At 55.6% G+C, this 14,435-nt stretch overlaps 1 protein-coding gene across 1 annotated transcript in view; it reads right to left on the bottom strand.

Annotated features, from left to right (window-relative positions):
* The window catches only part of LOC106595994 (low-density lipoprotein receptor-related protein 6), a 98,764-nt gene that overhangs the window by 54,747 nt on the left and 29,582 nt on the right, over nucleotides 1-14,435 (bottom strand). Inside the window, 4 exon segments of the mRNA XM_045713399.1 lie at nucleotides 2,050-2,221; nucleotides 6,840-7,009; nucleotides 7,684-7,910; nucleotides 12,693-12,824. Coding sequence (XP_045569355.1) covers nucleotides 2,050-2,221; nucleotides 6,840-7,009; nucleotides 7,684-7,910; nucleotides 12,693-12,824 — 701 coding nt within the window.

The raw sequence follows: 14,435 nt of genomic DNA, 5'->3' as shown, positions 1-14,435 counted from the left end.
TCATAGGAGGACCTCACTGCTGCTCTGGGCTGAGGTACTGATCCAGCTGGGTCATGGTGTAGACTAGTCCTCATAGGAGGACCTCACTGCTGCTCTGGGCTCTGGGCTGATGAGGTACTGATCCAGCTGGGTCATGGTGTAGACTAGTCCTCATAGGAGGACCTCACTGCTGCTCCGGGCTCTGGGCTGAGGTACTGATCCAGCTGGGTCATGGTGTAGACTAGTCCTCATAGGAGGACCTCACTGCTGCTCTGGGCTCTGGGCTGATGTACTGATTAAGGAGAATCTACGGCGCCACAGCAACGTTTCTATGTTACCAACTTGGTAGCAGCTTCTAAGGAGAATCTACGGCGCCACAGCAAACAGAGATTCAGAATCTGTCCACCGGAGATTATGTTGAGCCAGAACCATTCCGATGCCCTTCAAACGTGTCCATCGATGGGGTAATAACTCCCTGGTCGTATGACTTCCCTTCTGGAAGGAGATAATGGTCCTGTGACGCTGCTGGGGGACGTGTGTGTGTGTGTGAGGCTGTTCATAGTGGTAGAGTGCCTGTGATGCTGCTAGAGGACGTGTGTGTGTGTCAGGCTGTTCATAGTGGTAGAGAGAGCGGTCGCTCCACACGGTGTGCAGCCGAACAGGGTCCCTGGAGCAGCCCCCCCGCAGACACACAGCTAGCTACCCACCCCTCCCCCCCTGCAGACACACGGCTAGCTACCCACCCCTCCACTACAGCCCCCCCCTCCCCCCGCAGACCCACAGCTAGCTACCCACCCCTCCCCCCTGCAGACACACGGCTAGCTACCCACCCCTCCACTACAGCCCCCCCTCCCCCCGCAGACACACGGCTACCCCTCCCCCCTGCAGACACACGGCTAGCTACCCACCCCTCCCCCCGCAGACACACGGCAAACTCCCCCCTTCAGACACACGGCTACCCCCCCCTCCCCCCGCAGACACACGGCTACCCCCCTCCCCCCGCAGAGACACGGCTACCCCTCCCCCCTGCAGACACACGGCTAGCTACCCACCCCTCCACACGGCTAGCTACCCACCCCTCCACTACAGCCCCCCCCTCCCCCCGCAGACACACGGCTACCCCCCTGCAGACACACGGCTAGCTACCCATCCCTCCACTACAGCCCCCGCAGACACACGGCTACCCCCCACAGACACATGGCTAGCTACCCACCCCTCCACACAGCCCCCCCCACAACACACCAGCTGATGGAACATGCCAACCCAGCGGAGGGCTGAACGTGACCCACATGAAGACGTTCTGAAAACACTCATCCATCCATCCATCCACTCATCCATCCACTCATCCATCCACTCATCCATTCATCCATCCATCCATCCATCCATTCATCCATCCATCCATCCATCCACTCATCCATCCACTCATCCATTCATCCATCCATCCACTCATCCATTCATCCATCCAGCCATCCATTCATCCATCCATCCATCCATCCATCCATTCATCCATCCAGCCATCCATCCATCCACTCATTCATCCATCCATCCATCCATCCACTCATTCATCCATCCATCCATCCATCCATTCATCCCTCCCTCCCTCCCTCCCTCCATCCATCATCCATCCATCCATCCACTCATTCATCCATCCATCCATCCATCCATTCATTCATCCACTCATCCATCCATCCCTCCATTCAGCCATCCAGCCATTCATCCATCCATCCATTCATTCATCCACTCATTCATCCATCCATCCACTCATTCATCCATCCATTCATCCCTCCCTCCCTCCCTCCATCCATCATCCATCCATCCATCCATCCACTCATCCATCCATCCCTCCATTCAGCCATCCAGCCATTCATCCATCCATCCATCCATTCATCCATCCATTCATTCATCCACTCATCCATCCCTCCCTCCCTCCCTCCCACCCACCCACCCCTCCCTCCCTCCCTCCCTCCCTCCATCCATCCATCAATCCATTCATCCATCCATTCATCCCTCCCTCCATTCAGCCATCCATCCATCCATCCATCCGGTAGGGAAATAGACAGCGTGAAATACCTCTATCTTGTCCGTCTTGGCATCGCCCCAATAGATCATCCGGTCGGCGTAGTCCAGCGCCAGTCCGTTGGGCCAGCCCAGGGAGGTGTTGACCATCACTAGCCTCTCGGTCCCGTCCAGGTCGGCCCGCTCGATCTTAGGAACCTCGCCCCAGTCCGTCCAGTACATGTACCTGGAACGAACCAGAGAGGGGACAGAGGGACGACAGGACAGATGGACAGATATGAGACTTCAGGTTGGGGGTTAATGATGGAGCTCAGGACAGATATGAGTCTTCAGGTTGGGGGTTAATGATGGAGCTCAGGACAGATATGAGTCTTCAGGTTGGGGGTTAATGATGGAGCTCAGGACAGATATGAGTCTTCAGGTTGGGGGTTAATGATGGAGCTCAGGACAGATGGACAGATATGAGTCTTCAGGTTGGGGGTTAATGATGGAGCTCAGGACAGATATGAGTCTTCAGGTTGGGGGTTAATGATGGAGCTCAGGACAGATATGAGTCTTCAGGTTGGGGGTTAATGATGGAGCTCAGGACAGATATGAGTCTTCAGGTTGGGGGTTAATGATGGAGCTCAGGACAGATATGAGACTTCAGGTTGGGGGTTAATGATGGAGCTCAGGACAGATATGAGTCTTCAGGTTGGGGGTTAATGATGGAGCTCAGGACAGATATGAGTCTTCAGGTTGGGGGTTAATGATGGAGCTCAGGACAGATATGAGTCTTCAGGTTGGGGGTTAATGATGGAGCTCAGGACAGATATGAGTCTTCAGGTTGGGGGTTAATGATGGAGCTCAGGACAGATATGAGTCTTCAGGTTGGGGGTTAATGATGGAGCTCAGGACAGATATGAGTCTTCAGGTTGGGGGTTAATGATGGAGCTCAGGACAGATGGACAGATATGAGTCTTCAGCTCAGACAGCAGTTACCCAGCGACAGGACCCAGTACGAGCCCTGGTTCAGGGTTAGTATAGAGACAGCAGTTACCCAGCGACAGGACCCAGTACGAGCCCTGGTTCAGGGTTAGTATAGGAGACAGCAGTTACCCAGCGACAGGACCCAGTACGAGCCCTGGTTCAGGGTTAGTATAGAGACAGCAGTTACCCAGCGACAGGACCCAGTACGAGCCCTGGTTCAGGGTTAGTATAGGAGACAGCAGTTACCCAGCGACAGGACCCAGTACGAGCCCTGGTTCAGGGTTAGTATAGAGACAGCAGTTACCCAGCGACAGGACCCAGTACGAGCCCTGGTTCAGGGTTAGTATAGGAGACAGCAGTTACCCAGCGACAGGATCCAGGACGAGCCCTGGTTCAGGGTTAGTATAGGAGACAGCAGTTACCCAGCGACAGGATCCAGTACGAGCCCTGGTTCAGGGTTAGTATAGAGACAGCAGTTACCCAGCGACAGGACCCAGTACGAGCCCTGGTTCAGGGTTAGTATAGGAGACAGCAGTTACCCAGCGACAGGACCCAGTACGAGCCCTGGTTCAGGGTTAGTATAGAGACAGCAGTTACCCAGCGACAGGACCCAGTACGAGCCCTGGTTCAGGGTTAGTATAGGAGACAGCAGTTACCCAGCGACAGGATCCAGGACGAGCCCTGGTTCAGGGTTAGTATAGGAGACAGCAGTTACCCAGCGACAGGATCCAGTACGAGCCCTGGTTCAGGGTTAGTATAGAGACAGCAGTTACCCAGCGACAGGACCCAGTACGAGCCCTGGTTCAGGGTTAGTATAGGAGACAGCAGTTACCCAGCGACAGGACCCAGTACGAGCCCTGGTTCAGGGTTAGTATAGAGACAGCAGTTACCCAGCGACAGGACCCAGTACGAGCCCTGGTTCAGGGTTAGTATAGGAGACAGCAGTTACCCAGCGACAGGACCCAGTACGAGCCCTGGTTCAGGGTTAGTATAGAGACAGCAGTTACCCAGCGACAGGACCCAGTACGAGCCCTGGTTCAGGGTTAGTATAGGAGACAGCAGTTACCCAGCGACAGGACCCAGTACGAGCCCTGGTTCAGGGTTAGTATAGAGACAGCAGTTACCCAGCGACAGGACCCAGTACGAGCCCTGGTTCAGGGTTAGTATAGGAGACAGCAGTTACCCAGCGACAGGATCCAGGACGAGCCCTGGTTCAGGGGTTAGTATAGGAGACAGCAGTTACCCAGCGACAGGATCCAGTACGAGCCCTGGTTCAGGGTTAGTATAGAGACAGCAGTTACCCAGCGACAGGACCCAGTACGAGCCCTGGTTCAGGGTTAGTATAGGAGACAGCAGTTACCCAGCGACAGGACCCAGTACGAGCCCTGGTTCAGGGTTAGTATAGAGACAGCAGTTACCCAGCGACAGGACCCAGTACGAGCCCTGGTTCAGGGTTAGTATAGGAGACAGCAGTTACCCAGCGACAGGATCCAGGACGAGCCCTGGTTCAGGGTTAGTATAGGAGACAGCAGTTACCCAGCGACAGGACCCAGTACGAGCCCTGGTTCAGGGTTAGTATAGGAGACAGCAGTTACCCAGCGACAGGACCCAGTACGAGCCCTGGTTCAGGGTTAGTATAGGAGACAGCAGTTACCCAGCGACAGGATCCAGTACGAGCCCTGGTTCAGGGTTAGTATAGGAGACAGCAGTTACCCAGCGACAGGATCCAGTACGAGCCCTGGTTCAGGGTTAGTATAGGAGACAGCAGTTACCCAGCGACAGGACCCAGTACGAGCCCTGGTTCAGGGTTAGTATAGGAGACAGCAGTTACCCAGCGACAGGACCCAGTACGAGCCCTGGTTCAGGGTTAGTATAGGAGACAGCAGTTACCCAGCGACAGGACCCAGTACGAGCCCTGGTTCAGGGTTAGTATAGAGACAGCAGTTACCCAGCGACAGGACCCAGTACGAGCCCTGGTTCAGGGTTAGTATAGGAGACAGCAGTTACCCAGCGACAGGACCCAGTACGAGCCCTGGTTCAGGGTTAGTATAGGAGACAGCAGTTACCCAGCGACAGGACCCAGTACGAGCCCTGGTTCAGGGTTAGTATAGAGACAGCAGTTACCCAGCGACAGGACCCAGTACGAGCCCTGGTTCAGGGTTAGTATAGGAGACAGCAGTTACCCAGCGACAGGATCCAGGACGAGCCCTGGTTCAGGGTTAGTATAGGAGACAGCAGTTACCCAGCGACAGGACCCAGTACGAGCCCTGGTTCAGGGTTAGTATAGGAGACAGCAGTTACCCAGCGACAGGACCCAGTACGAGCCCTGGTTCAGGGTTAGTATAGGAGACAGCAGTTACCCAGCGACAGGATCCAGTACGAGCCCTGGTTCAGGGTTAGTATAGGAGACAGCAGTTACCCAGCGACAGGATCCAGTACGAGCCCTGGTTCAGGGTTAGTATAGGAGACAGCAGTTACCCAGCGACAGGACCCAGTACGAGCCCTGGTTCAGGGTTAGTATAGGAGACAGCAGTTACCCAGCGACAGGACCCAGTACGAGCCCTGGTTCAGGGTTAGTATAGGAGACAGCAGTTACCCAGCGACAGGACCCAGTACGAGCCCTGGTTCAGGGTTAGTATAGAGACAGCAGTTACCCAGCGACAGGACCCAGTACGAGCCCTGGTTCAGGGTTAGTATAGGAGACAGCAGTTACCCAGCGACAGGACCCAGTACGAGCCCTGGTTCAGGGTTAGTATAGAGACAGCAGTTACCCAGCGACAGGACCCAGTACGAGCCCTGGTTCAGGGTTAGTATAGAGTCAGCAGTTACCCAGCGACAGGACCCAGTACGAGCCCTGGTTCAGGGTTAGTATAGGAGACAGCAGTTACCCAGCGACAGGATCCAGGACGAGCCCTGGTTCAGGGTTAGTATAGGAGACAGCAGTTACCCAGCGACAGGACCCAGTACGAGCCCTGGTTCAGGGTTAGTATAGGAGACAGCAGTTACCCAGCGACAGGATCCAGTACGAGCCCTGGTTCAGGGTTAGTATAGGAGACAGCAGTTACCCAGCGACAGGATCCAGTACGAGCCCTGGTTCAGGGTTAGTATAGAGACAGTAGTTACCCAGCGACAGGACCCAGGACGAGCCCTGGTTCAGGGTTAGTATAGGAGACAGCAGTTACCCAGCGACAGGATCCAGTACGAGCCCTGGTTCAGGGTTAGTATAGAGACAGCAGTTACCCAGTACGAGCCCTGGTTCAGGGTTAGTATAGGAGACAGCAGTTACCCAGCGACAGGACCCAGTACGAGCCCTGGTTCAGGGTTAGTATAGGAGACAGCAGTTACCCAGCGACAGGATCCAGGACGAGCCCTGGTTCAGGGTTAGTATAGGAGACAGCAGTTACCCAGCGACAGGATCCAGGACGAGCCCTGGTTCAGGGTTAGTATAGGAGACAGCAGTTACCCAGCGACAGGACCCAGTACGAGCCCTGGTTCAGGGTTAGTATAGGAGACAGCAGTTACCCAGCGACAGGATCCAGGACGAGCCCTGGTTCAGGGTTAGTATAGAGACAGCAGTTACCCAGCGACAGGATCCAGGACTAGCCCTGGTTCAGGGTTAGTATAGGAGACAGCAGTTACCCAGCGACAGGATCCAGTACGAGCCCTGGTTCAGGGTTAGTATAGGAGACAGCAGTTACCCAGCGACAGGATCCAGTACGAGCCCTGGTTCAGGGTTAGTATAGGAGACAGCAGTTACCCAGCGACAGGATCCAGGACGAGCCCTGGTTCAGGGTTAGTATAGGAGACAGCAGTTACCCAGCGACAGGATCCAGGACGAGCCCTGGTTCAGGGTTAGTATAGGAGACAGCAGTTACCCAGCGACAGGATCCAGGACGATGGCTCGCGGTTCGTCCAGGTCCTCCGATATGAGGATCTTCCTCATGGTTCCGTTGAGTCGCGTGACCTCGATGCGGTCCGTTCCCGTGTCCGTCCAGTACAGGTTCCGGGCGATCCAGTCCACCGCGATGCCGTCGGGGTGGTTCACCTGAGAGAGAAGAGATCAGGTTAGAGTAGATCCACATGAATGTTGTTCTGGAAGAAGCTCTGCAGAGTTGGTCACTAACTGGCACTTCCTGCTGCTGTTACCAAATGTAGTAACTATCTGGCCCAGCCACTTCCTGCTGCTGTTACCAAATGTAGTAACTATCTGGCCCAGCCACTTCCTGCTGCTGTTACCAAATGTAGTAACTATCTGGCCCAGCTGTTAGCGACCTGCTGCTGCTGTTACCAAATGTAGTAACTATCTGGCCCGGCTGTTAGTGACCTGCTGCTGTTACCAAATGTAGTAACTATCTGGCCCAGCTGTTAGCGACCTGCTGCTGTTACCAAATGTAGTAACTATCTGTCCCAGCTGTTAGCGACCTGCTGCTGCTGTTACCAAATGTAGTAACTATCTGGCCCAGCTGTTAGTGACCTGCTGCTGCTGTTACCAAATGTAGTAACTATCTGGCCCAGCTGTTAGCGACCTGCTGCTGCTGTTACCAAATGTAGTAACTATCTGGCCCAGCTGTTAGCGACCTGCTGCTGCTGTTACCAAATGTAGTAACTATCTGGCCCAGCCACTTCCTGCTGCTGTTACCAAATGTAGTAACTATCTGGCCCAGCTGTTAGCGACCTGCTGCTGCTGTTACCAAATGTAGTAACTATCTGGCCCAGCACCTGTGAGGTGACGATGAACTGAGCGTCAGAGCCGTCCAGGTAGGACCTCCTGATGGCCCGGACCTCGTCGTCGGTCCAATAGACGTGTCCGTCCACCGGGTCGTAGTCGATGGCGATGGCGTGGCGGATGTCGTCCGTCTGGAGGATGACGTCGGTGAAGTCGGGCGTGTCCAGAGAAATGCGGCGCAGGTCAGTCCTCCGGGCCAGGAGGAGGAGCTGAGTGGCACCTGGAGGGGGGAGAGAGATGGGAGAGGTGAGTCACCTGGAGGGGGGAGAGAGATGGGAGAGGTGAGTCACCTGGAGGGGGGAGAGAGATGGGAGAGGTGAGTCACCTGGAGGGGGGAGAGAGATGGGAGAGGTGAGTCACCTGGAGGGGGGAGAGAGATGGGAGAGGTGAGTCACCTGGAGGGGGGAGAGAGATGGGACAGGTGAGTCACCTGGAGGGGGGAGAGAGATGGGAGAGGTGAGTCACCTGGAGGGGGGAGAGAGATGGGAGAGGTGAGTCACCTGGAGGGGGGAGAGAGATGGGAGAGATGAGTCACCTGGAGGGGGGAGAGAGATGGGAGAGATGAGTCACCTGGAGGGGGGAGAGAGATGGGAGAGGTGAGTCACCTGGAGGGGGAGAGAGATGGGAGAGGTGAGTCACCTGGAGGGGGGAGAGAGATGGGAGAGGTGAGTCACCTGGAGGGGGGAGAGAGATGGGAGAGGTGAGTCACCTGGAGGGGGGGAGAGAGATGGGAGAGGTGAGTCACCTGGAGGGGGGAGAGAGATGGGAGAGGTGAGTCACCTGGAGGGGGGAGAGAGATGGGAGAGGTGAGTCATCTGGAGGGGGGGAGAGAGATGGGAGAGGTGAGTCACCTGGAGGGGGGGAGAGAGATGGGAGAGGTGAGTCATCTGGAGGGGGGAGAGAGATGGGAGAGGTGAGTCACCTGGAGGGGGGGAGAGAGATGGGAGAGGTGAGTGACCTGGAGGGGGAGAGAGATGGGAGAGGTGAGTCACCTGGAGGGGGGAGAGAGATGGGAGAGGTGAGTCACCTGGAGGGGGAGAGAGATGGGAGAGATGAGTCACCTGGAGGGGGGAGAGAGATGGGAGAGGTGAGTCACCTGGAGGGGGAGAGAGATGGGAGAGGTGAGTCAACTGGAGGGGGGAGAGAGATGGGAGAGGTGAGTCACCTGGAGGGGGGAGAGAGATGGGAGAGGTGAGTCACCTGGAGGGGGGGAGAGAGATGGGAGAGGTGAGTCATCTGGAGGGGGGGAGAGAGATGGGAGAGGTGAGTCACCTGGAGGGGGAGAGAGATGGGAGAGGTGAGTCACCTGGAGGGGGGAGAGAGATGGGAGAGGTGAGTCATCTGGAGGGGGAGAGGTGAGTCACCTGGAGGGGGGAGAGAGATGGGAGAGGTGAGTCACCTGGATGGGGAGAGAGATGGGAGAGGTGAGTCACCTGGAGGGGGAGAGAGATGGGAGAGGGTCAGGGGAATACAGGAGGGGGGAGGAGAGAGAGAGGAGAGGATCAGGGGAATACAGGAGGGGTGGAGGAGAGAGAGAGAGGAGAGGGGGAATACAGGAGGGGTGGAGGAGAGAGAGAGGAGAGGATCAGGGGAATACAGGAGGGGTGGAGGAGAGAGAGAGAGGAGAGGGTCAGGGGAATACAGGAGGGGTGGAGGAGAGAGAGAGAGGAGAGGGGGAATACAGGAGGGGTGGAGGAGAGAGAGAGGAGAGGGGGAATACAGGAGGGGTGGAGGAGAGAGAGGAGAGGGTCAGGGGAATACAGGAGGGGTGGAGGAGAGAGAGAGAGGAGAGGGTCAGGGGAATACAGGAGGGGTGGAGGAGAGAGAGAGAGGAGAGGGGGAATACAGGAGGGGTGGAGGAGAGAGAGAGGAGAGGGTCAGGGGAATACAGGAGGGGTGGAGGAGAGAGAGAGGAGAGGGGGAATACAGGAGGGGTGGAGGAGAGAGAGAGAGAGAGGAGAGGGAATACAGGAGGGGTGGAGGAGAGAGAGAGAGGAGAGGGTCAGGGGAATACAGGAGGGATGGAGGAGAGAGAGAGAGGAGAGGGTCAGGGAATACAGGAGGGGTGGAGGAGAGAGAGAGAGGAGAGGGGGAATACAGGAGGGGTGGAGGAGAGAGAGAGGAGAGGGTCAGGGGAATACAGGAGGGGTGGAGGAAAGAGAGAGGAGAGGGTCAGGGTAATACAGGAGGGGTGGAGGAGAGAGAGAGAGAGAGGGGGAATACAGGAGGGGTGGAGGAGAGAGAGAGAGGAGAGGGGGAATACAGGAGGGGTGGAGGAGAGAGAGAGGAGAGGGGGAATACAGGAGGGGTGGAGGAGAGAGAGAGGAGAGGATCAGGGGAATACAGGAGGGGTGGAGGAGAGAGAGAGGAGAGGGTCAGGGGAATACAGGAGGGGTGGAGGAGAGAGAGAGAGAGAGGGGGAATACAGGAGGGGTGGAGGAGAGAGAGAGGAGAGGGTCAGGGGAATACAGGAGGGGTGGAGGAGAGAGGAGAGGAGAGGGTCGGGGGAATACAGGAGGGGTGGAGGAGAGAGGAGAGGAGAGGGTCGGGGGAATACAGGAGGGGTGGAGGAGAGAGAGAGGAGAGGGTCAGGGGAATACAGGAGGGGTGGAGGAGAGAGAGAGGAGAGGGTCAGGGGAATACAGGAGGGGTGGAGGAGAGAGAGAGAGGAGAGGGGGAATACAGGAGGGGTGGAGGAGAGAGAGAGGAGAGGGGGAATACAGGAGGGGTGGAGGAGAGAGAGAGGAGAGGGGGAATACAGGAGGGGTGGAGGAGAGAGAGAGGAGAGGGGGAATACAGGAGGGGTGGAGGAGAGAGAGAGGAGAGGGGGAATACAGGAGGGGTGGAGGAGAGAGAGAGGAGAGGGGGGAATACAGGAGGGGTGGAGGAGAGAGAGAGGAGAGGGGGAATACAGGAGGGGTGGAGGAGACAGAGAGGAGAGGGGGAATACAGGAGGGGTGGAGGAGAGAGAGAGGAGAGGGGGAATACAGGAGGGGTGGAGGAGAGAGAGAGGAGAGGGGCAGGGGAATACAGGAGGGGTGGAGGAGAGAGAGAGGAGAGGGGCAGGGGAATACAGGAGGGGTGGAGGAGAGAGAGAGGAGAGGGTCAGGGGAATACAGGAGGGGTGGAGGAGAGAGAGAGGAGAGGGTCGGGGGAATACAGGAGGGGTGGAGGAGAGAGAGAGGAGAGGGTCAGGGGAATACAGGAGGGGTGGAGGAGAGAGAGAGGAGAGGGTCAGGGGGAATACAGGAGGGGTGGAGGAGAGAGAGAGGAGAGGGTCGGGGAATACAGGAGGGGTGGAGAGAGAGAGAGAGGAGAGGGTCAGGGGAATACAGGAGGGGTGGAGGAGAGAGAGAGAGGAGAGGGGGAATACAGGAGGGGTGGAGGAGAGAGAGAGGAGAGGGTCAGGGGAATACAGGAGGGGTGGAGGAGAGAGAGGAGAGGGTCAGGGGAATACAGGAGGGGTGGAGGAGAGAGAGAGGAGAGGGTCAGGGGAATACAGGAGGGGTGGAGGAGAGAGAGAGGAGAGGGTCAGGGGAATACAGGAGGGGTGGAGGAGAGAGAGAGGAGAGGGTCAGGGGAATACAGGAGGGATGGAGGAGAGAGAGAGGAGAGGGTCAGGGGAATACAGGAGGGGTGGAGGAGAGAGAGAGGGGAGAGGGTCGGGGGAATACAGGAGGGGTGGAGGAGAGAGAGAGGAGAGGGGGAATACAGGAGGGTGGAGGAGAGAGAGAGAGGAGAGGGTCGGGGGAATACAGGAGGGGTGGAGGAGAGAGAGAGAGAGAGGAGAGGGTCAGGGGAATACAGGAGGGGTGGAGGAGAGAGAGAGAGGAGAGGGTCGGGGGAATACAGGAGGGGTGGAGGAGAGAGAGAGGAGAGGGGGAATACAGGAGGGGTGGAGGAGAGAGAGAGAGGAGAGGGTCAGGGGAATACAGGAGGGGTGGAGGAGAGAGAGAGAGGAGAGGGAATACAGGAGGGGTGGAGGAGAGAGAGAGGAGAGGGTCAGGGGAATACAGGAGGGGTGGAGGAGAGAGGAGAGGAGAGGGGGAATACAGGAGGGGTGGAGGAGAGAGGAGAGGGTCAGGGGAATACAGGAGGGGTGGAGGAGAGAGAGAGAGGAGAGGGTCAGGGGAATACAGGAGGGGTGGAGGAGAGAGAGAGGAGAGGGGGAATACAGGAGGGGTGGAGGAGAGAGAGAGGAGAGGGTCAGGGGAATACAGGAGGGGTGGAGGAGAGAGAGAGGAGAGGGGGAATACAGGAGGGGTGGAGGAGAGAGAGAGGAGAGGGTCAGGGGAATACAGGAGGGGTGGAGGAGAGAGAGAGGAGAGGGGGAATACAGGAGGGGTGGAGGAGAGAGAGAGGAGAGGGTCAGGGGAATACAGGAGGGGTGGAGGAGAGAGGAGAGGAGAGGGGGAATACAGGAGGGGTGGAGGAGAGAGAGAGAGGAGAGGGTCAGGGGAATACAGGAGGGGTGGAGGAGAGAGAGAGAGGAGAGGGTCAGGGGAATACAGGAGGGGTGGAGGAGAGAGAGAGGAGAGGGAATACAGGAGGGGTGGAGGAGAGAGAGAGGAGAGGGTCAGGGGAATACAGGAGGGGTGGAGGAGAGAGAGAGGAGAGGGGGAATACAGGAGGGGTGGAGGAGAGAGAGAGGAGAGGGGGAATACAGGAGGGGTGGAGGAGAGAGAGAGGAGAGGGTCAGGGGAATACAGGAGGGGTGGAGGAGAGAGAGAGGAGAGGGTCAGGGGAATACAGGAGGGGTGGAGGAGAGAGAGAGAGGAGAGGGTCAGGGGAATACAGGAGGGGTGGAGGAGAGAGAGAGAGAGAGAGGGGAATACAGGAGGGGTGGAGGAGAGAGAGAGAGGAGAGGGAATACAGGAGGGGTGGAGGAGAGAGAGAGGGTCAGGGGAATACAGGAGGGGTGGAGGAGAGAGAGAGGGTCAGGGGAATACAGGAGGGGTGGAGGAGAGAGAGAGAGGAGAGTGTCTGTGGGTGCAGGTCTCACCATCTCTGCAGGTCTTTCCGTCCTCTAGCAGCTGGACCCCGGTGGGACAGGCACACTGGTAGTAGGGTGTGATGGGAGACAGGAGACAGAGATGGGAGCAGTCTCCGTTCCTCACGGAGCACGGAGAAGACACTGTCCAGGAAGGAGACAACACGCTGTCAGAGGAAACCGTTCTACATTATAAAACACACCATTCATTCATTATCACTCGCGTCCCAAATGGCACCCTATTCCCCATTTAGTACACTACATGACCAGAGTAGACATTATCCTCTGGAGAGAACACTACATGACCAGACATTATCTCTGGAGAGAACACTACATGACCAGACATTATCTCTGGAGAGAACACTACATGACCAGACATTATCCTCTGGAGAGAACACTACATGACCAGACATTATCTCTGGAGAGAACACTACATGACCAGACATTATCTCTGGAGAGAACACTACATGACCAGTCATTATCTCTGGAGAGAACACTACATGACCAGACATTATCTCTGGAGAGAACACTACATGACCAGACATTATCTCTGGAGAGAACACTACATGACCAGACATTATCTCTGGAGAGAACACTACATGACCAGACATTATCTCTGGAGAGAACACTACATGACCAGACATTATCTCTGGAGAGAACACTACATGACCAGACATTATCTCTGGAGAGAACACTACATGACCAGACATTATCTCTGGAGAGAACACTACATGACCAGACATTATCTCTGGAGAGAACACTACATGACCAGACATTATCTCTGGAGAGAACACTACATGACCAGTCATTATCTCTGGAGAGAACACTACATGACCAGACATTATCTCTGGAGAGAACACTACATGACCAGACATTATCTCTGGAGAGAACACTACATGACCAGTCATTATCTCTGGAGAGAACACTACATGACCAGTCATTATCTCTGGAGAGAACAGTACATGACCAGACATTATCTCTGGAGAGAACACTACATGACCAGAGTAGACATTATCCTCTGGAGAGTACACTACATGACCAGACATTATCTCTGGAGAGAACACTACATGACCAGACATTATCCTCTGGAGAATACACTACATGACCAGACATTATCTCTGGAGAGAACACTACATGACCAGACATTATCCTCTGGAGAGTACACTACATGACCAGACATTATCCTCTGGAGAGTACACTACATGACCAGACATTATCTCTGGAGAGAACACTACATGACCAGACATTATCTCTGGAGAATACACTACATGACCAGTCATTATCTCTGGAGAGAACACTACATGACCAGACATTATCTCTGGAGAGAACACTACATGACCAGACATTATCTCTGGAGAGAACACTACATGACCAGTCATTATCTCTGGAGAGAACACTACATGACCAGACATTATCTCTGGAGAGAACACTACATGACCAGACATTATCTCTGGAGAGAACACTACATGACCAGACATTATCTCTGGAGAGAACACTACATGACCAGACATTATCCTCTGGAGAGTACACTACATGACCAGACATTATCTCTGGAGAGAACACTACATGACCAGACATTATCTCTGGAGAGAACACTACATGACCAGACATTATCTCTGGAGAGAACACTACATGACCAGACATTATCTCTGGAGAGAACACTACATGACCAGTCATTATCTCTGGAGAGAACACTACATGACCAGACATTATCTCTGGAGAGAACACTACATGACCAGACATTATCTCTGGAGA

This window comes from Salmo salar, unplaced genomic scaffold (genome assembly GCF_905237065.1).
Source record: "Salmo salar unplaced genomic scaffold, Ssal_v3.1, whole genome shotgun sequence".
Classification (NCBI taxonomy): domain Eukaryota; kingdom Metazoa; phylum Chordata; class Actinopteri; order Salmoniformes; family Salmonidae; genus Salmo; species Salmo salar.
The sequence above is the reverse complement of the archived record's forward strand: the minus strand, read 5'-3'. Positions and strand labels throughout refer to the sequence as shown.